This window comes from Vulpes vulpes, chromosome 12, assembly GCF_048418805.1.
Source record: "Vulpes vulpes isolate BD-2025 chromosome 12, VulVul3, whole genome shotgun sequence".
NCBI classification, from domain to species: Eukaryota; Metazoa; Chordata; class Mammalia; order Carnivora; family Canidae; genus Vulpes; species Vulpes vulpes.
In genome coordinates this window covers 135,306,954-135,328,048 of record NC_132791.1, presented here as the reverse complement: position 1 = coordinate 135,328,048, position 21,095 = coordinate 135,306,954, and the positions used below count along the sequence as shown (strand labels likewise).

Genomic DNA, 21,095 nt, shown 5'->3' with positions numbered 1-21,095 from the left:
CATTCTTTTCTTCTCTATCAGCACAGGGCATCAGCTGTGGGCCAGACACTGGGCTCGATCCTGGAGCCGAAGGGTGAGTAGGGTGCAGCACCTTTCCCGGGGGACTGTAGAGTGGAGAAGGACCCATTGTAGATCCCCAGTGACTGCAGGTGGTGCAGGTAGAGAAGGATCTCAGCCTGGGGGCTCCAGGGTTCCAGGAGGATGCACCATGGGAGCAGAGGCCTGAGGAGGGAGCAGGATGGGCTTCCCCTGGGTCTGGTCTGGTAACATGGAAACTCAAAGTAAGCAGGATGTGTAATCTGAGACCCCATGTGAGGGAGTGAGGGAGGGGAGAAGAGGAGAGCAGGACAGAAGGGAAGGTGGGCAGACCTGTGTCAGAACTGGAGAGGAGGGTTTGCTAGAACATTCAGAGCTAACATGTTCCCTGAGAGCAATGTAAGCCAGCCAGGCTTGGAGCCTGCTGGCCAGAGACTGTCAGTGCCTGGAATACTTTTCTAACTTATTCATTGAAACTTCAAGGAAAATCTACTTCTGATCTTAATATTTTGGTACCTCTAATCATTTTTTTTTCTACTCATAGTATTTTTACACAATGATGACAGTACTCTATTTTTAATCCTTCTATCTTTTTAACATTTTATTATAAGCCCTTTTTTTTCTTTTGGCATCAAGAGTACTGTTCAATCAAATAGATGTAGCATCATTTACTTAGGGGGGCTTGTTTGGGGGCTCTTCAACTGTTTCCTCATTTAGCTGTATAAATAATGCTATATTACATGCATCAAGCTTTTTTCTGTATATAAGATTTTTTCTGGGATGCCTGGGTGGCTCAGTGGTTGGGCATTTGCTTTTGGCTCAGGGTGTGATCTTGGAGTCCCAGGATCGAGTCCCACCCCCGGGCTCCCTGCATGGAGCCTGCTTCTCCTTCTGCCTGTGTCTCTGCCTTTCTCTCTCTTTCTCTCTCTGTCTCGAATGAATGAATGAATGAATGAATGAATGAATGAATGAATGATAAATCTTTTAAAAAAATAAGATTTTTTTTCCTGTCAAGTAGGGTATGAGGTAGGATCCTTCCAGGGCCAGAATCAGACATGGGGTCTGGCTCTTATTTCGACAGGGCCCTGATGGGGAGGTTGTTTGAACAGAGAAGGGCCAGGAGGCTGGAGGGATGGAGACAGAGCACTCATCTCTGGGCAGAGAGAGCAAGGCCAAGATGCTGCAGCCAGAGTAGCTAAGTGTCCCCATCTCCGTTGGTCAGAGAAGGGGTGCAGAACCAGCCAGGCCTGGCTGCCAGCGGTGGGCAGAGGAGGCATCTGGTCACATTGGACTTCATTAAGGAGCTCCCTCAAAATGGAACCTGGGGCTGGATCTGGACAGCCAGGGAAAAAAAAAAAGCAAAACAAAAGGCAGCCATTACAACATCATGACTTATTTCCTAAGTAGATTTATTTAGGCCCAGGATGGGAGCAGTGTTAGGTTGATAATATTGCCAAATTACTTTCCAGTGATGTAGCAGAAACCAGCCTCCACTCAGACCTGTTAGCCACAGAGTGTTGCTAAAATCCTCACTCTCCTTGAATAACTTCTGGTATTTGAGGTCTGTCTACCGGAAATCCCTCTTCTTCCTCAATTCCCATGACACAGTGTTATCCCAAGATCATCCTGCCGCTCCAGCTGCTCACCCCTTCCCTTCCTTTGTTCTGGTGTTTGCTGTATGCCACCGTCCACTGGGCACTGAAGAGGAGTCAGAGAAGACCTGGTGGCTGGCCTCAGGGAGCACTCAGGAAGGAGGCAGGGGCAGTGCAATAAAGTCTACTGGATGTGCACACAACCCCATCGAAGCAACTTGATTGGGGCCACTCGTTCTGGAAAGTTGAGTGGGAATACAGCAGAGGCAGGTTAGCATTCCGGGCAGTAGGAAATGCAGGCTTGCAGGAGGTACTAAGGCCCGAACAACACTCAATTTCTCAAACAAGAAGTTGGGGGCTGGCCGGAGAACTTCAAAGAAAGTACATGGTGGCAAAGCTGGGCCAGCCCAAGGGGAGCCCAGGCCACAAACCCAGGCCCCTTTGGGCTGGCATTGCCTTCCTTCTTCCTGCTTCTACTCAGTCTTCCTGGCACTTTACCCTGAAGCTTATTCATCTGCTCTTCTGGACGGTACCACGGTCGACCGGCAGTTCCCATCCTAAACCCAGACTTCCCCTAAAGTTCAAGGTCTGTGTCTTTGCCTGCTGCCAGTCCGTTTCTCTGGCCTGTCCCCCGGCATCCTCGCAATCGTGCATCTTCTTCGTACACCGGATGTCCCCAGCTCCAAAGCAGCCCCACGCTTGTTTTCTTGGGAGAAGGCTGAATTCTGGGTCTTCCAGTGAAATCGCCTAGTATGTTCGTGTTGACCGTAAATTAACATTTTAAAAAAATGTCCGCATGGGACAAATAAAACATGTCACAACGTACACTTGGGGACCTCTCATTCACATCCATCGAGTCAGCCCCCTGGGCCTGTTTGAGAATGACTCTGAAATCTCCCTCTCCCTTCTTTGTCACTTGATATTCTCGTCGCTCTGTTTCTGGCTCTTGTCACGTTTATGTAGCCATTAAAAATAATGACGATTGAGTCTGTTTATCAGTATAGGAAGATGTACGTGAGTGGAATCTTGATCATATTTATATAAACCGTGGCCCACATCTTCTGGTTTGGTGTATGAGTGCAGCAAATGTCCCCCCTCCAGCTCTCAGCACTACACAGAGAAATAAGATGAGTCTCTCTGCATAAGGTGCTTATTTTTTTAACATGCTTTTCCCAACTGATTTAAAATTGTTTCCCTCTCTTAGACCTACCTGCTGCATTAGATGATAGATACCGAGTAGTAAAAGCATACAGTTTACAACTCTTAGGAGATCTGCTTCTGAAACCCAGAAGAAATCTTTGGTGCTCTGATGACCATATTGGGTTTGCCCCTGATGTGTTTCAGGGGCTAGCGTGTACAGCTCACAGACCTTTCCCTCCCCAGGCACCCTTACCTCCTCCCTCCTTCCCAGGCCCTGTGTTTGTTCATGAAATGTGTATAATGCACGTGTGAAGGCTTTGTGGTCAGATGTCTTGTATATTGTGACCACATCACTGCTTTGATTTGAGTCTCTACTGTAGAAAAGCCCATTTTTCTGCTAACAGCATTTATTTGGGAGGGAGAAATAGGAGCAGTAAGTTCAGATGTCGGTGCTTCAGCTTAATCCAGGCAAAACGAAGCTTTTGAGAGAAGCGCAAAATTGGAAAACCTTTATTTAATGGAAGGTGATTGATAGGGGCTGACAGCTTCAGAGCTATCACCACCACTGCCTCAGAAGCCTCCACGCTTCTGTAATCTGCCGCGAGGCTATCATCAAGGGGTCAGAGATGATCACAAAGTAGAATCATTTTTTGATTATTGTTTTTGCTTGGTATGGTTTGGAAAGATAAGGTGTGATTTCCAAGAGTAGCTTCTGTTGGGCTGGGAGGTCGTAATTACACTGTGTGGGCCTTGGTCGGTGCTACCCTGTGTACGTGTTTGTGCGTGCTTTCCGGTACTGTCTGTTCACTAGTGACTTCATGTGCTTTCAGCTGGCCCTGTGGGACCTGAAGGCCCTGGCCAGCTTCAAAGGATGGTCAGGAGGCCTGGGACAAGTTGTGTTTTGCATACTCAAAGTATACTTTACCTCTGTTATTTGCCTACTGCCTGTGGGCGGGGGAGAATGCCCGACACCTGCTCAGCATGTTGCCAGCCCAACCTAACCCTTCAGGTCTTCACCGTTACACCCAAGTGCTTCCCATTCATAAATGGGTTTTCTTTTATATTTGTAAATTAAAATGAAATGAAGAATTGGGTTATGATCCTGACGGAAATTACCCAAGCTGGGTAAGCCCGAGAACGGGACATCACTGGATGTCTCTGTCCATGTAAAACCAGTGGCTGAGACTAGATGCTCTTTGCGGCTCACCCAACTCTGTCGTCCTCTTTCCATACCCCTTTGAAGAGCATCAGGGACCCTGCTGCCCGCAATCCTGCCACACCCAACACATGCACACAGAGTAATAAATCAGAGATGAGCCAGGGGTCTAGACTCAAACTGTGTCTGTCTCATTTCCCACAGGTTGGCCAGCACCAAGTTAGATACTTGCAGAATTAAGTCATACCTGAACAGGGATTAATTAATTCTGAACATACCTGAACATACCTTAATTCTATCTGCATCATCACATGATGCTAAGTTGGTTGTAAACATTATTAACCAAAAAAAAAAAAATATTAACCAATGTCTATGATTTTTCTCATCAGAAAAAAAACAAGAAAGGCAGAAATTTTTAATGGAAGATAGACAATTTGGTGTATTTTAGTCTGTACCCAAATAGGAAAATAAAGGAATGGGGTTATAGGTGTAACTCCTGGGTTCTGTGTTCAAAAGTAGCTGCTAGAAAGAGATTCCTAGCACTTTGCTCTCACATCAGGCTATTTCTAGTTACATTTTTAGAAATGAGTTGGCAGGCATTTTTTTTTTTAACTTTTTGAAAAACATCTCTGAGGGACACCTGAGTGGCTCAGCGGTTGAGCGTCTGCCTTTGGCTCAGGGCATGATCCTGGAGACTTGGGATCGAGTCCCACATCAGGCTCCCTGCATGGAGCCTGCTTCTCCCTCTGCCTATGTCTGTCTCTCTCCCTCTGTGTCTCTCATGAATAAATAAATAAAAATCTTTAAAAAAAAAAAAGATCTCTGAGATTTAAGCTTTTAGTACAGATTTTCATGCCTCTCCCCTCTTACAAAATGTAAGTATAAACTGGATCAGATGAGCACCTAGCTGGTTTTAGGGTTGTTAAAGTCACAGTTGCTCACAAGTAGATTATCTTCTTCATGTGTAATCAAAACAGAAACAGGCATCAGATTATCCACCTGATTTCCTGTGTCCCCTCTGTTTAGGGGGCCTCCTAGCCCCCAGCCAGTTTTTGGTGGGTGCTCAGAGAATGGGGTGGTTTTACTTGGACATTAACTGTGATACCCAACATTGCTTAGGAGACACAGCAACCACTGATAAATAAAGTTGAGCATTGCTGTCATCTTAGAAATGGTAACAACTCACACCTGGCCATAGTAACATCTAACTCTGTACACAGCATCTCTGTTGGGCACGTTTGTTGTTCCGGTCATGAGTGAACCCCACTCGTACTTGCTCTTCACCCTTCAGCTTGCTTCGTGGCAATGCTGATGGTCCAGAGCATCTGCCCCTATGACTTTCTCCTGATATAATGAAACATGCCCACCCGGAAGTACATTATGTTGGAGTGAAGTAGAAGGGATTGGGAATTTGTAAGTATTCAAAAAATAGATAATTCTCCCTTACCAAGCCCCTTGGACATGCAGTGTTATCAGCCAGATATTAACATTTAAGAAACTCGACCCTAGATGTTTCATTGAGAGCTTGAGAGATCCCTCCATCGGCTCCACCACAACCTCACCAGTGACTTGGTATTTATTTTTTGGCTCACCTTTTCTTTCTATCTCACAGCCAAGTGATCATGACAATTTCCAGTCATTGAGCCAGCGTTAAATTCCTAAGAAAAATTGATTTGGGGCTCATTTTCAATCACTGATGAGTTTTCTCTGCCCGTGAGTATGAACAGTGAGATCAATTTCTCCGGATTAGCAGCAGAATGATCTTTGTATTGGACTTGAGTCCCAGCGGCCCGTGAAACAGGCCATCTCCCATGGCAGGCACCTCGGGTCTCTGCTCATATCTGCACATCAGGCACGTACCTATATCGGCCTTGTGTCTCCTGAATGGCCCTCACATATCCTTCCATATACTCACTCATGCCTGTTAGAGACTTTGGCCCTTGAAGTAATAGCTCCTTTCAAAATGACTTTCGGATTTCTGAAAAAGTCTTCTATATTTTAAAAATTTATTGTAGATGTGGATCTGAGCGTTTTCATTGTTGTGTTGGCATTGGTCTGGTATAGCTTCCTTCCTGTAAATACACAGAGGAATGAAAAGAAATTGGAGAATGGTCTCTTTTAAGAATGAATAGATATGGTGGTCACGCAACACTGTGAACAGACTTAAGTGCCCACAGAACCACACACTTAAAGATGGTTCGCATGGTAAATCTCATGGCACGCGCATTTGGCCACAATAAAAATTTTTTTTATTTAAAAAACAAGGGAAATTTCATTTCATGAAATTATGGCAAAGTTATATAATTTCTAAGATTCCTTGGCGTCATTTAAAAATAATGTACCATACTGTTCCATACAACCGTTTTTTATATGATGTGATAACAGAATCTTAATTATATCGAAACAGATTTGCCTAAGCAAAATAAAAAAAGTAACAAAAACACCCTCAAAAACTAGAGGACATCTCACAAATAACTGTAGGAGAATTAAGCATTATTGTTGCCGTATCTTATTTTTGTCATTCTTATTAGCATTAGTTATTATTAGTTATTATTATTATTAGTTATTATATTATTAGTTATTATTATTAGTTATTATTATTATTAGCACAGTTAACTGATCACTGAAATATTCCTAGATCCAAAATATTGGCAATTTATTTCTGAAACCTGAAAGGAAAGTTTTGTGCCTGGAATGTTTGATTTACAGAGACTTCCTTCTTCCTATCATCAGCCCTTGGCTTTATACTTTTCATATCATTTCAGTAACATGACTCTTGAGCATATTTATCCTTGATAAATGAGCGATGCCATTTGTCTCACCTTGCTCCTCTCACTTCCATTTTGTTAATAGGTAATGAAGCCTCTAAGGGTACGGGGGCATGCTTTTTCACTCTGCTCAGGCAGCAGGCACTAACTGTGACATCAGGGTTCTGTTTTATGCTTACCATGCCTTAGCAAAGTGAAACTTCCAGTCCTTCCAAGCAGTGGTCATCCTCTCCCTGATGCAGATTTACATCTCTTCTGCCTGTCTTTTCAACTCAGCTTCTCTTTCTTTCTTCCTGTTTTGTTTTGTTTAAGATTTAATTTACTCATGAGAGACACACACAGAGAGGCAGAGACACAGGCAGAGGGAGAAGCAGGCTCCCTGCAGGGAGCCCGATGTGGGACTCCATCCCAGGACCCTGGGATCGCCCTGAGCTGAAGGCAGGTGCTCAACCACTGAGCCACCCAGGTGTCCCATTTCTTCCTGTTTTTTAATGTGATCTAGAAGGGCTTCTGTGGTTTTTCCTTCTTCCGTATGTATTTCTTAACTGTGTCTTATATTTTTGTGCTGGCTCCAATCAATTTAATAGCTAGATGTGGTGGACTTTAAATATTCTCCCCTCACTGCCCCCACTTCCACCCCCTATCCCCAGAAAGCACCTTTATTGCCAGGTGGTGAAAATTCTAGACCCTAGGCAAATTTCTCAGAACAAGAGCCTTTTTAGCCTATCAGTACTAAATAAATATTTCTAAGCCCTTTGCAAAGTGGAGACTAATCGTGATACAATTTTATGTGTGACAGGCAGGAAATGGAGAGCCATCTGGAAGGAGCTTCTCTTTGTCCTATGACTGTTCTTCTAACCCTCACTAAACTGAACGTAACAACTTGCCTGTGGCAAATTGAAGATTTGGGTATTTAAAGGCATATATTACATGGGTCTTTTGGGGAAAAAGATCAAATTACTGCTGATTATACCAGTTATAACCCTCAGAATGAACCTGGTGGTTTTACTGAGTTTTTCTGTCCGAGTGATATACAGACTTGTTTATCTGCACCATTCATTTCAAAGAAGCCAGATCGGGGGTCTCTGGCATTGCCAAATAAATGCTCGAGATACCATCTGGTTTGTAGGCAATGGAAGGTAAGAAGGAGCCCTTTGCAGAATTTCTGCCTACACATGTGAGGCTCTCTATTCAACTTTTTCTCCCTGGGCTGATGGGTTTATTTTGAGGGTAGTAATTCCCACAGGCAGTAATATCTCTTCTCCTCAGCGCAGATGTTACAGGTTGGGCTCAAGGTCCTGAGCTCCGGAGGGGAGGATGCCATATACACACTGGACCCTTGAACAACATGGGTTTGAACTATGCATGCAGGTCCACTCATACACAGATCTTTTTCAACAAATGCAGTATAGTACTGTAAATGTATTTTTTCTTCCTTGTGATTCTTTTAAATAACATTTTCTTCCCTCTAGCTTACTTTCCTGTAAGAGTACAGCATAGAATACATATAACCTACAGAATGTGCATTAATGGGTGGTGTTATCAGTAAGGCTTCTAGTCAGCAGCAGACTGTTAGTAGTTACATTTTGGGGAGGGAGTCAAAAGTTATACAGATTTTCAGCAGCCTGGGGGCCAGCGTCTCTAACGCCTCGTTGTCCAAGGGTCAAGTGTCATTCTCTGAGCCCACAGCCCTGGAGCGTGAGCATCCCCCAAGGGGCTGACTTTAATGAGCTCTGTGACAACCAGTAGAGCCTGTACCTATCACTCTTGAAGTTGCGTCTCTGGCTCTGGGTGCTGGCTTCTTTCTCCCTGTGCAACCTCTGCTCCCTTCTCTCTTCTCTTTTTAGACCTTTTTCTTCTTTCCTGTTTTCTTTCAGGAAAACTTTCAGACTTTCCATCTTCCTCTCCCCACTGCCCTTCTCTACTCATCATCTCAGTAAAGGATACACCTTCCAGATGTATCTCAGTAAAGGATACACCCAGATGCCTGGGTGGCTCTGCGGTTGAGTGTCTGCCTTTGGCTCAGGTCACTGGGATCGAGTCCTGCATCAGGCTTCTCACATGGAGCCTGCTTCTCCCTCTGCTTGTGTCTCTGCCTCTCTTTCTGTGTCTCTCATGAAGAAATAAATAAATAATCTTTAAAAAAAAAAAAAAAACAACCTTCTAAAGGCCCCCTTCCTCAGCCTCCCTCTGCCCTCTCAGCCAGCTTCCACACAAAGCCCTGTCCTCCTCCACTCTGTTCTGTGTGTCCCATCCAGCCACACTCTCCTTGCTGTGTCACAGAGCATGGAGCCATCTGGAAGTGTGTTGCCAAATAGAACAGAAGATAGGAATAGTCAGGAAGTACACTTTTAAAAATGTTATTGTATCATATCTTTATGGTTGACTCTACAACCTAACTTGGTATAAATATCTTTCATATAAATTTTCTTGCCATTTCCATGACTCATTTTAAAGTGTGTTGAAGCTGGAAAATTAGCACCTGAGTGATGCCACATGGCTGTGTTTTTGCAGAACTGGAGATTGAGGCCACCATCTTCCAACTCAGTTTCATCTCCTCAATGGAAGGTGTTTTGGGTTTTTGTTCTTTGGTCATCTTAGCATCTTAGCAGTATGCCAACCATTCTACTATGCCAACTGTCTGTCATGCATATGGCTACTTCACTTGGAAAGTGGTGGATATCCCCTTTAACTTAGGAGTTCCTATGAGGGTTTCCTGCCATCTTCTAGAGATGTCTGACTTTAAGTAATCAAGTCCTTATTCTTTTGTGATCACTGCCATAGATAAGGCATCGTGCCCATAGCTCTTTCTGGTAATGAGGACATGTAGCTGCTTAAAAAACCTTTCTAACCCCTCAGGCAGGCTCTGTCAGTCAGGGACCAATCAGGAAAAAGAGTAACCATACTAGGTGTTTCATCCAGAGGAGACGTAATGCAGAGAACTTGTTGGAACACTGTCGGAAACACTGAGAATACAAAAAAGAGGGTAAGTAATCCAGACATTAGTGCCTGGGTGAGGAAGCTACCACTCATAACCATGGGAGAAGGAGGGCACAGAAGCATGTTCTAGAGCACAGGAGCATACTCACTGCTGTCCTCCGGGGCCTGCTGCCCGGCCAGTAGGACCATAGTCAGATGACAGCAGACCAGAGGAGAGCTGCCTTGCTGATGCCAGCAGTACAAGAGAGGCTGCTGTTGCTGCGGCTGGATCACTGAAGGAATTTAGAAGCCTGCAGAGACCCTGCTAGAAGCAGATGGGGAAAGAAAGGAAGGACAGCTTCCATCTTTATTGCTAACCGAACTCTTTCTAGTACCGAAATTGGCAGAATGTAACAGGAAGCTAGCTGGCAAGGGAACCCAGGAAAAGTGGTTTGCAAACGCCGAGCCCCAGCATGACAGAACAGAGTGAAGGAGGGCAAGTATAGAGCTAAGAGACAGCAAGCAGGTAATTCCTAGCCCACAGGCTCTTTACGTGGTACCGTTGAGATGTTCTGTATATTTATCTCAAAGAAATCATCTAAGATGTTTTCCCAGCTTTTCATGTTTCTCAGAATTGGGAAGTTCCTCATAGACCCATTGAACTGGAAAAAGATTTATATCTATTCTAGAGGACTATTTGCTTACAGCCATCCATCCCTAGGAATGTGAATCTCAGAATCTCAGACAGTATACATACACACTGTCATTTTTTAAAATATTTTATATTTATTCATGAGAGACATACACACACACACACAGAGAGAGAGAGAGAGAGATGCAGAGACATAGGCGGAGGGAGAAGCAGGCTCCCCGCAAGGAGCCCAATGTGGGACTCAATCCCAGACCCCGGGATCACACCCTGAGCTGCAGGTGGATGCTCAACTGCTGAGCCACCCAGGCGTCCCTACACTGTCATTAACAGAAGAAGCAGTGTTGTGGTCTCATTGAGCTACTGGAAGAAATGATACCATTTCCACTACTTGGCAAGTGGACCTACCATATTAAAAAAATTCTAGAAATGAAAAATGTACACCAGTGGATTTAATGTCTTATAATTAGATTGGCTTATATCCTTCAGTTGTTTCCTTTCTATCTCTTTGTGAAAGAAAGAACTGTGAGAAATTATCTGGAAAAAAATGACAAACAGAAAGGACTATTGGCCACCTTCTGCAGTTTTAGAGATTGGAAGGTAAAGTTGAAGAAACCTTTCAGAAATTAGAACCAAAGACAAAGGAGGATATAAAAATTAGAGGATCAATCCAAGATCCAAACAATAGGAATTGTAACATTTACAATGAGAAAATAGGGGCAAGGAAATTTTCAAAGGAAAGAATGCAAAAAAAAAAAAAAAAAAAAAAAAATTCTCTAGAACTGAAGGACAGGAGTGACCATTTGAAAGAATCCACTAGGTACCCAGCTTAATAAATGAAAAAAAAAAGACTTATGTCAAGGCACAGCATAATGAAATTTTGGATCATACGAATAAAGAGAAATTCCTAGAAGTTTCCCAGAGTAAATGGAAGGAGGCACAGGAGAGAAGGGGGAGAGAATGTTCAAAAGATCTGAAATCAGAATAGCATCCAGTATCTCATAAAAAATACTGAATGACAGAGAAGTATTGCAGGAAGCTCCTGGCAGATGACCTTTCCCTAAATGAGAAAGTAACTCTAGAAAGGAGATCTCTGACACAAGAAATGAGAGAGAGAAGTAAAAGAGAATTCCCTGGATGATAGCAGTGGGAAGACCAGCATATCAACTGTGCAGCAGACCAAGGGAATCACCATTCCAGAATAGATTTAGAGGTCAGGGGGGGAAATAGAATGCTGTGTTTTCCTAGATGAAAAAAAAAATGCTCCGAGAAGCTGCTGAAGAGTGTGAGATTTGGTAGCAGGGAATCTAAGCAATTAAAAAAGAAAGGCAATTATTAACTCTAGGAAAACAAAAGATAATACAAAGAAAAGGGGGAGGCATAGTTATAATGCATTATTTATGAGTGGATGTGTATATAGCCATGATAATTTAGACATTAGTTATTAAAATAACCTAAATGTATGATTTAAGTACATAGTAAATGGGAAAGAGAAAAGGTAGTTTAAGACAGCTAAATCCTCCTACAATGAAAGAGAAAATGACTATATAATATCTAAAATTGATGGACTGTAGAGATTATAGTCTAAGCATATGATTTTAAATTGTGGAAACTAAAAAAAAATTGTGGGGACTAGTGATAAAATAGAAAGAGGAGCAGATATTGCCTTTTTTAAAGTAAGTAAACCTTTTTAAGAATTTTTTTTTTTTTTTAGTTTGTGGCATAAGTCATTTTGATACAATCATTTTTCTTTAATGTTGAGGTCTTTAGGGGATCCCTGAGTAGCTCAGCGGTTGAGTGCCTGCCTTCAGCCCAGGGCGTGATTCTGGAGTCCTGGCATCAAGTCCCACGTCGGGCTCCCTGCATGGAGCCTGCTTCTCCCTCTGCCTGTGTCTCTGTCTCTGTCTCTGTCTCTCTCTCTCTCTCTCTCTGTGTCTCTCATGAATAAATAAAATCTTTAAAAAAAAAAATGTTGAGGTCTTTAGGTTTGTATGTTCCATTATGTCTTGAGGAATATGCTTTTAAGTAGCAAACAAATCTGTTAATTAAAAATATAGAATTTATTAAGTAAAAAAATTCAAATAACTTTTGAATAGAGTTCCTTGTATACCCTTAGTTGAATATATTCCCAAAATGATGAACTGCAGAAATCTCAGACTCTACTAAGTAGGTTTATTATTGGAAGTGGTAATAGTAATTTTGAATCTACTCTGTGTCTTAGTAGGGGAGAGTAAGTGAGTAAACATATCAATGCACTTAATAACCAGGGAGATACAAATAGCAAATGGGAAAAGTAAGAATGAACTCTGTGGTATTAGGTTTGAATTCTAAGTATCATTGTGGACTCAAAATTAAAAAGTATTACATTTCCTACTTTTAACCAGTAAAAGAGCCTAGAAACAATGATATTCCAGTAGCAGTGAACACAATTAGCACCCAGATCTTGGTTTCTGGATGCTATTTACCATGAAAAGGAACCAAGGCTCCTTGCAGAAATGGCTAATTCTATGTCGAGGGCAGAGAAATATAAGGCAAGCCTAGAATATCTTGTGTCAGAAATCAAGGAAATGCACAAACAACGATGAAAGCAAATCAAAAGACTATAGGATCTGCCTTAAAGGGACATCCAATGGTCAAGTTTGGGGCAATTGAAGCAATAAAAATAATAATGATGGCAATAAACATGGGTTTAAAAAATGCGTTCATGAGTCCACATCAGTAATTAAAAAAAGGCAGAGATTATGCTGGGCAGAGGGTTTTCTTGCCAGCTAAGAAATGTAGAAAAATCATAAAATTATAAAATCACCATTTGCAACTGCCAGTTTAATTGTTTCAGAATCGTCAATGGATCCTGAACTATTAGGTAGAAGGTTATGGGAAGTGGGATATTCACAATCTTAAATTATGACCCCACAGTTTGTTTATTAATTATAAAGGAGGAAAGATACTTCAAAAAGGGAGCATAGCATCACCAGCATTGGAAACAACCTAGCATTACATGGCTCCAAGTGTGACACAGCGGGAAGTAAACACACCATCGTATTTGTGTCAAAGTGTTAACTCAGATTTGATCAAGAGAAATAATGAGAATAGTGTGGATTGCTGGACAACCTATGAGACAATGTCCTGGGCCCTTTGTAAGTCTCATTATAGTGGAAGAAAGAGAAAGATGGAATAACTGTTGTAGATTAAAAGAGATAGAAGGTGGGTGATTTTAATTGGGTTCTGGATCAAAAAGACACAGCTGAAAGAACATTATTGGGATCTTGAGGGGCATTTGATTATGGACTGTGCATGAGATAAAGTTATTGTGTCAATGTTAAATTTTTTGGTTATAACAGTGATCTTGTGCTTTCTTGGAGAATGTCCTTGTTATTAAAAGATGCATGCTAAAGCTTTTGGGAATGAAGTGTCATGTATTTAGCTACTTGCCTTCCAAAGTCTCAGCAAAACACACAAACACACACATAGACATAATATAAATACAGAGAAAATAGATACACTAATTTTTTTAAAGATTTATTTATTTATTCATGAGAGATAGAGAGAGGCAAAGACATAGGCAGAGAGAGAAGCAGACTTCTCACAAAGAGCCCCATATGGAACTTGATCCCAGGACCCCAGGATCATGCCCTGAGCCAAAGGCAGACGCTCAACCACAGAGCCACCCAGGCGTCCCACTAATTGTTATTTACTTATTAGATGATGAAAGATGATAATTATTCACCAGTGTTACTCTCAATGAGGAGTATATAGGTGTTCTTTATAGTATTTTTTTCCTACTTTTCTGTAAGTTCTAAATCCTTCAAAATTAAGACATTGTGGAGGGGAGGAAAGTATACACAGTGAAGTTTCCCATGGATTGCTGTCTTCGTTCACATTTTCATATGTTGTCTATGGAGGGAATGAATAGCTGGTGAAGTTCCTAGGTATATCACTTGTACACCCTTTCAAATCTGGTTAACACTATAGTAGGAAGATCTTTAAAGATGAATGCACTTCAGTGTGAGCGAGGTGGTGCATTAGGCAAACCTGGTGGATGCTGCACACAGAGGATCATAAGGCTCTAGCTGCTCAGGAAAGCAACACCTATCTCATTGCAGGCATTTCTCTGAAGACCTTGGTCATCAAGAACAGAAGATGTGAAACTGAAACATTGCCTGCCCCTCTAGTAAGCCTGTGCTCCCTTGGTTGGAATATTTTGTGGACTTAACTCATCACAGTTTAGATTTCCATCCCAAAAGTTATTATACTGTGGTGAAGTTGCTTGGATGTTTCTCTTCTTGCTAGACCTTGAACTTATTGGGGTCTTTCGACTGGATCTGTCATTCTAATTCCTAGCAACTGGCAAGATGATTGGCTTTGAATTGGATTTATTTAAGACAACTGAAGTCATGTGGGTGAAGATTTTCTGAATCTGCAAACTAGTTTTAAGGACTGTCAGTCTGGAAAGGTGGGATTTGAGTAGGCATAGAACATTTATTAGATTGTAAATGGAATGGGTAGGGTACACTTGGATTTGCTCTAATACTCAAATGTCCAGAACCATCAAAAAGAAATACCACCTGTCACATAGATAAATTCCTTAAGTTTGGTAGCTTGCAGCCACATACTCTCCAGCCACCATCAATCATTTTGCAAAAACTTCCACGCTTACAGCAGACTATTACTCAACCAGAAAAGGAATAAGTAGTGATACATGCTACAATACGGATGAACTTTGAAATATTCTATTAAGTGAAGCCAGAATCAAAAGCCCATATCTTGTATGGTTCCATTTACGTGAAATGTCTAGAATAGGCAAATCCAGAGAGATAGAGGGCAGATCAGTGGTTGCCAGGAGTTAAGCGTTGGGGAGGATTGGGGAGAGACCCCTTAGTGGGTATGACGCTTCCTTTGGGAATGATGAAGAAGCTCTGGATTAAGATGGTAGCAGTGGTCATACAACATTGTGGATGTAATTAATGGCAATGGACTTGCATGTTAAAGTGGTAAATTTTACATTCTCTGTATTTTATAATTTAAAAAAGCCATTAAAAATATGGGTTAATTCTTATAAAGAATGATTGCTCTGGGTTCATGTGGTTTCAGGCAGCACAAGCAATTTGAGAAGGCTAGGGGTTCCTTGTTTAAAAGTTCAAAACAGCTTCACATAGGATGATAATAGGTTATTCTAGTAAACTAGGATAAGTAGGGGGCACATCTAGCTTTTAACATCTAGCTAATGAGGAGAGGCATTTCTTTCTGAGTGTGTCCCTCCTGGTCACTGTCATAAAAGTGGCAAGGATAGAACACTTGATCTGATTCAGTGTGGCTTTCATCTGTTATCACTACCACCAGTCAGCAAGTTAGAAGCTCCAGGGACACTGTTTTGTTCCCGGCCTCCCGGTTTCTGAATTTGTTTGCTTTTCCCTAAAATACTTGATTTGGGTGCGTGTGAAATCTGCCCTGAGATTTGCACAGGCTGGAAGGCCCCCCATTGAGTGTTTGATAAAGCTTTCGAGTTTTGTAAAGAACAGTGACCAGATGTGGCCAGCATTCGTGGTTTGTGGCTATTGCCTAGCTGAACTTTCTCTTCCCATGGTACCTCTCAGAAGTTCTTAACTTTCCATGACACGCCAGAGCCTTGAGGGTTGGGGTTAAGTGGGATGGCCCAGCAGACCACAGAGAGATCTGTGTTGCTGTGGTAACACATGGCTGGTTGAGAGTGAAATGGGCGGGGGGGGGGGGGGGGGGGGGGGGGGGGGCTGGGAAGGACAGGGTAAGGAAGGAAATGTAAGAGATGAGCCAGGAGGAGAGGGAGGAGGACAAGTGAGGACACAGAAGAGCGACCCCCCCACTGATTAGTGCCGCCTGTGTTCCCCAAAGGATCCACTTCCTGTACCATGATTCCTTTTTTTGGTCCTAATAGTAAAGCAACCAAACAGTGACATGTTTCTAGAAGATTTCCTGAATCGAAGAGAAATGAAAAATATAGATGTTTGGATTAGGGCCTTGCAGACAGCCAGCTCTGTAGCCAAAGGCTAGGAAGGACCCATACCTTGAAATATTTCTTCTTCTCAATTCTCTAAAATTCTGTATTCATCTAAAATTCTGTATTCATCTGTACCATTTTGTATTTATCTGTGCCGTCATTTAGAGTCATGTTAGGTCAGGCTCACGAATTCAAATACCAGTCGGGTAAAGAAAATGAGAGCCGCAGTCCAGGTATACGACAGCATTGGGAGGTGGCAGGGATGTCACATGCCCCTCCAGGCAAATTGGCTGCTCTTCAGGTCGCAGGACTTCCTGCCACCTGGAACAATGGGCCTCAGGCTGCCAGATCAGCTACTGCCTTTCCCTTTCATTTCCTTTCTTTTTTGAGCAGAAGAGAAATTCGATTTTACATCAACTTTGCAATCTTTAAAATTCCGCGAAGTGAAAAACATAATTGCCAACTGGACCTGGCTGTCTGACTGCCAAGTTATGACCAGTGATTTAAGTAAGTCAACAAATTACTAATACAGATGCAAAGGCTGAATCTGGTCAGCGGTGGGGAGGGAGTAGAGAGGCCAAAGAGTTTTCCTTTAAGAGTAACATATTTTGGTTTAAAAAAATTTATATCGGGGGATCCCTGGGTGGCGCAGCGGTTTAGCGCCTGCCTTTGGCCCAGGGCGCAATCCTGGAGACCCGGGATCGAATCCCACATCGGGCTCCCGGTGCATGGAGCCTGCTTCTCCCTCTGCCTGTGTCTCTGCCTCTCTCTCTCTCTCTCTCTCTCTCTGTGACTATAAATAAATAAATTAAAAAAAAAATTATATCGGGGCGCCTGGGTGGCTCAATCAGTGAAGCGTCTGCCTTCAGCTCAGGTCATGATCCTGGGGTCCTGGGATCAAGTCCCATTCGGGCTCCCTGCTCAGCAGGGAGTCTACTTCTCCCTCTCCCTGTGCTCCTCCCCATGCTTGTACTCTCTCTGTCAAATAAATAAATAAAATCTTTTAAATATATATATATACATACACATAAACATATACAGTATATATACATGAATACTTATATACACATGTACATATATGTATAAATATATACATAAGTAAAATATACATATTTATACATGTGTGTATATGTGTGTATTTTATATGTGAATATATATATATATATATATATATATATATATATCACCAAGAAATCATCCATATTAGGGATATTGGAGTTTGATGAGAAATAATTTTATGCCCTGGTGGGAGGTGGGGTGAAAGAGGTGTGACACTGGGTCTTGGTAGGTGGGGGCAGTGGCATGGGGTCTCTGGGTGCTGGGCAGGGGAGAATCAAGCCATGGGAACAGAACACAAAAAGAAATAAATCATTTGGGCATCAAAGACAGAAGGCTGGACTTCGGCATTTACCTGGAACCTCCTGGTCCTGGGCAGCCCCACTCCCCCTTCCCCAAATGAAATGAGAAACGCCCCCTTTGCTTGAAGGTGGAACTTGTAGAGAAACACATGGAAGAGCCCTATACCTATAAATCTTGGGACGTGAACAAGGTAGCTTAATTTTGCCTTAAACTGTTCCTTTTATGTTTTGTAACTTACTTCATTGTACTGTTAAATCAGTTCTTGTACTTGGGCCTCATTGTTTGTTACTTGTGTATGTTTATCTGCTCTTTTTTTTATTCATTCATGACAGACACACACAGAGAGAGGCAGAGACACAGGCAGAGGGAGAAGCAGGCTCCATGCAGCGAGCCTGATGTGGGACTCGATCCCGGATCTCCAGGATCACGCCCTGGGCCGAAGGCAGACACTCAACCCAGGCGTCTCTGTTTATCTGCTCTTTAAAAAAAAAAAAAAAAAAAAGGAAACAAAAGAAAAAAATTTTTTTTAAGATTTATTTATTTATTTTTATTTATGATAGACACAGAGAGAAAGAGAGAGGCAGAGACACAGGAGGTGGGAGAAGCAGGCTCCATGCTGGGAGCCCGACGTGGGACTCGATCCCGGGACTCCAGGATCATGCCCTGGGCCAAAGGCAGGCTCCAAACTGCTGAGCCACCCAGGGATCCCCCGGAAAGGAAAATTTTTGAAAAATTAAGGGAACACAGGTGAACTCTATTTTTGTAATTAGGTAGGATTGATTAACCTGATATTCTTTCCAAAAAGAACTGAAACCAAGATGAGACAGGAGTGGAAGCATCAAAACCCCCGTGCAGAAGTGGGTATAGCCGGGAGCTAGGAGCAGAAGACAGCCCTGGACTGGCAGATGGGGAGGACCTCGGGGAGGGAGGGCTGCTGGCTAGCTGAGTCGGAACTAGAACATTCTGTGAGAAAGCTGCAAGCCAGCTTTGGCCAGCGTGCACGCCTGTCTGTTCCCAGTCGGGAGCTGCGCTTCACCTTCCCCACCCCTGGTCCACCATCCATCACCACCATGCCTGCCTCCCCTCTCTGATGGCAGGATTTATAGTCAAGTTCTGAAAAAAAAAAAAAATGGAAAGGGGATGGGGTGCATGGGAACCAGTGTGAAATGATAAATCAAGTCCTCTTTAAGGTCTAGGATTATTTTGGCATCTTTCACTTTTGGATTCTTTATACGAGATGCTTGGAGAGTCAGGGATAGGGCTTAAAATGTGTGAGTTTTGTTGTTTTGTTTTTCCTAAAAAAAAAAAAAAATGCTCAATTTGCCGGTTTAAATGGACGTTGGCTTTGTTGTGGCTGTTCTGCACCTAGGAGTAGTGAGAACAGCTGCAATGAACCCCGTTCATCTGATTTTACTGAGCCCCATCCATCACACCAAGGGCTCAGGAAAAACTTGGAGTGTTGGGAATATCCAGGACAACAGTTTGGTTTGGTTTCTAAGGCTACCTAGGGAAGAATTAAATCTCCACTACTTGCAGCAGAGCAGGAGCACCTCTGGTTTGGTGGTGCAAATGTCATCAGACTTCTGCTCTTCTTTCTGAGAAACCAGCCCCATCTCTTGGGCCCATTGTCCTCACCACTTGGTACCCCATGCATGTGCGTCCCTAGCCTGCACATCTGTCTCAGGACAGCCGGTCATTTCCTGACACTTCCTATGTCTCAGACCAAATTCATCACTTGCGACTCCTTCCCCACCACCCACCGCCACCACCGCCCAAACACACATGCCACATCCACAACCTATCCCCTCACTCCTGCTGCCACCACTCAAGTGTGCCAGTTGCCCCCATTGTGCCTTCCTAAGGTTCCCCATTGTCCTTGATTCTGCTCTCACTTTTCTATCTCCAATTCAGCCACCCCCTTGATCACTCTGAAAGCCCGCTGTCATTTGCCAAACCGCTGGCAATAAAACCTGCCAGAACTCTAAACTGCCCCTAGAGCACAGCCCACCCCCCTTGGTTCTAGATGCGAGGCCCTCTGTGGGCCCTCTGCCCTTTCTCTGGTCTGCTGCCTTCTTCCTTTATCCCTGCAGGAACCCTCACCTCCAACCAAACTGGTGACCTCCTCCCCTCTCGCCCGCTCCTGCTGCCCAGCACTTGCTCACACTGGTGGCCTTCCCTGGGTGGCTCTTCGATTTCCAGGCTTCTTCAACTCCACTTAATAGTTGGGTCTTATCGTAACTAACACTCCAGTTTTCACCTCTATGCAAGCGTGTGTTTTTACTCTTTACTAACAATGCACCAACATGAGTACCTTTGGGAGAGGAGCATCCTCCTTCTCCGTAATGCCCACAGGGCAGCAAAGCCAGGGAGCCTGGTAGGAAGAGTCACTGGTTTAGAGTCCTCTCTGGAAGGGGTCAGCCCTGGGTGATTGCTGCAGGGTAGCCACGTGGGTCTACCTTGATTTTTCCAGGAAAGCCAGAAGTCTTCATTTCCATGAGAAATTGCTTAATTTACATTTTTTTTCACATCATACTTTAAAGGTGGTACCTAGGGGCACCTGGGTGACTCAGTGGTTGGGTGTCGGCCTCTGGCTGAGATCATGATCCCGGGGTCCTGAGATTGAGTACCACCTCAGGCTTCCCAAAGGGACCCTACTTCTCCCTTTGCCTGTGTTTCTGCCTCTCTCTGTGTGTCTCCCATGAATAAATAAATAAAATCTTTTAAAAATAAATAAATAAAAATAAAGGTGGTACCTATCAGAAAAGTACCCTCCCTTGCAACTATATCTTAAAGACTGCACTGCTACATACTCCTGGCTGGCTCCATTGGTGGTGGAGGGCGCGACCCTTGATCTCAAGGTCATGAGTTCCAGCCTCACGTTGGGGGGCAGAGATTACTTAAAAATAAAATCTTAAAAAAATAAAATGACTCCTGCACATGCACCACGGCTTCGGAATAGCAATTCATTCCATGCGCAGGTACCAAACAGGATAATAATTCTGCTCTGCAGAATGGGTTTGAGAATCTTGATAAGGAGGAGGTGGTCTGGAAATTCAGAAAATGGAGTTGTGATTCAGATGACAGGAGAAAAGTGGGGCAGTGTTTTGTTGCCCTTTCCTTTGGCAGATGACTTCAGTGAGACAGCCCCCCCCTCCTTAAACCAGTATAACTGGATGCTGTTAATATCTCTGTCTTATTTTCATTTGTGAAAATGTTCCAACAAAACAAACTTTTACATGGAGATTTACCAGACTGACATTAAAGGGCAGGCCTCTTTGGAGGGGAGGGGGCGGGCGGCAGTCTTACATGCTGGGAGCATCTGTCTGTCAGTTGGGGCAGATCACAGCCCTCTCCAGGCAGATGAATGAAAGGTCAGGGGAGGGAATGAAGTGGCTGCCCTCTTTGATAGGCTGGCCTCTGCAGGTGTTTGGGGAATTCCTATGCAGGTGCAGATTCCAGATGAACTCCTCTTTATAGCATTTGGACCTCTGTGACATAGTCA

General features: G+C 43.3%; 1 protein-coding gene across 6 annotated transcripts in view; it reads left to right on the top strand.

Moving 5' to 3' along the window:
• The window catches only part of STX8 (syntaxin 8), a 252,964-nt gene that overhangs the window by 162,248 nt on the left and 69,621 nt on the right, over positions 1–21,095 (top strand). For 2 of the 6 annotated variants that reach the window (XR_011995934.1, XM_072730343.1), the window contains exon 8: positions 22–73. The exons of 2 other annotated variants lie outside the window; for them this stretch is intronic. Coding sequence is in view for 3 of the 4 variants with exons in the window: in XM_072730343.1 (XP_072586444.1) it covers positions 22–73 (52 nt within the window). In the remaining variant the exon portion in view is untranslated. Of the gene's footprint in view, positions 1–21; positions 74–12,022; positions 13,666–21,095 lie in introns of those variants that run through there. 2 more of the 6 variants (XM_072730346.1, XM_072730347.1) reach the window with 2 other exon arrangements.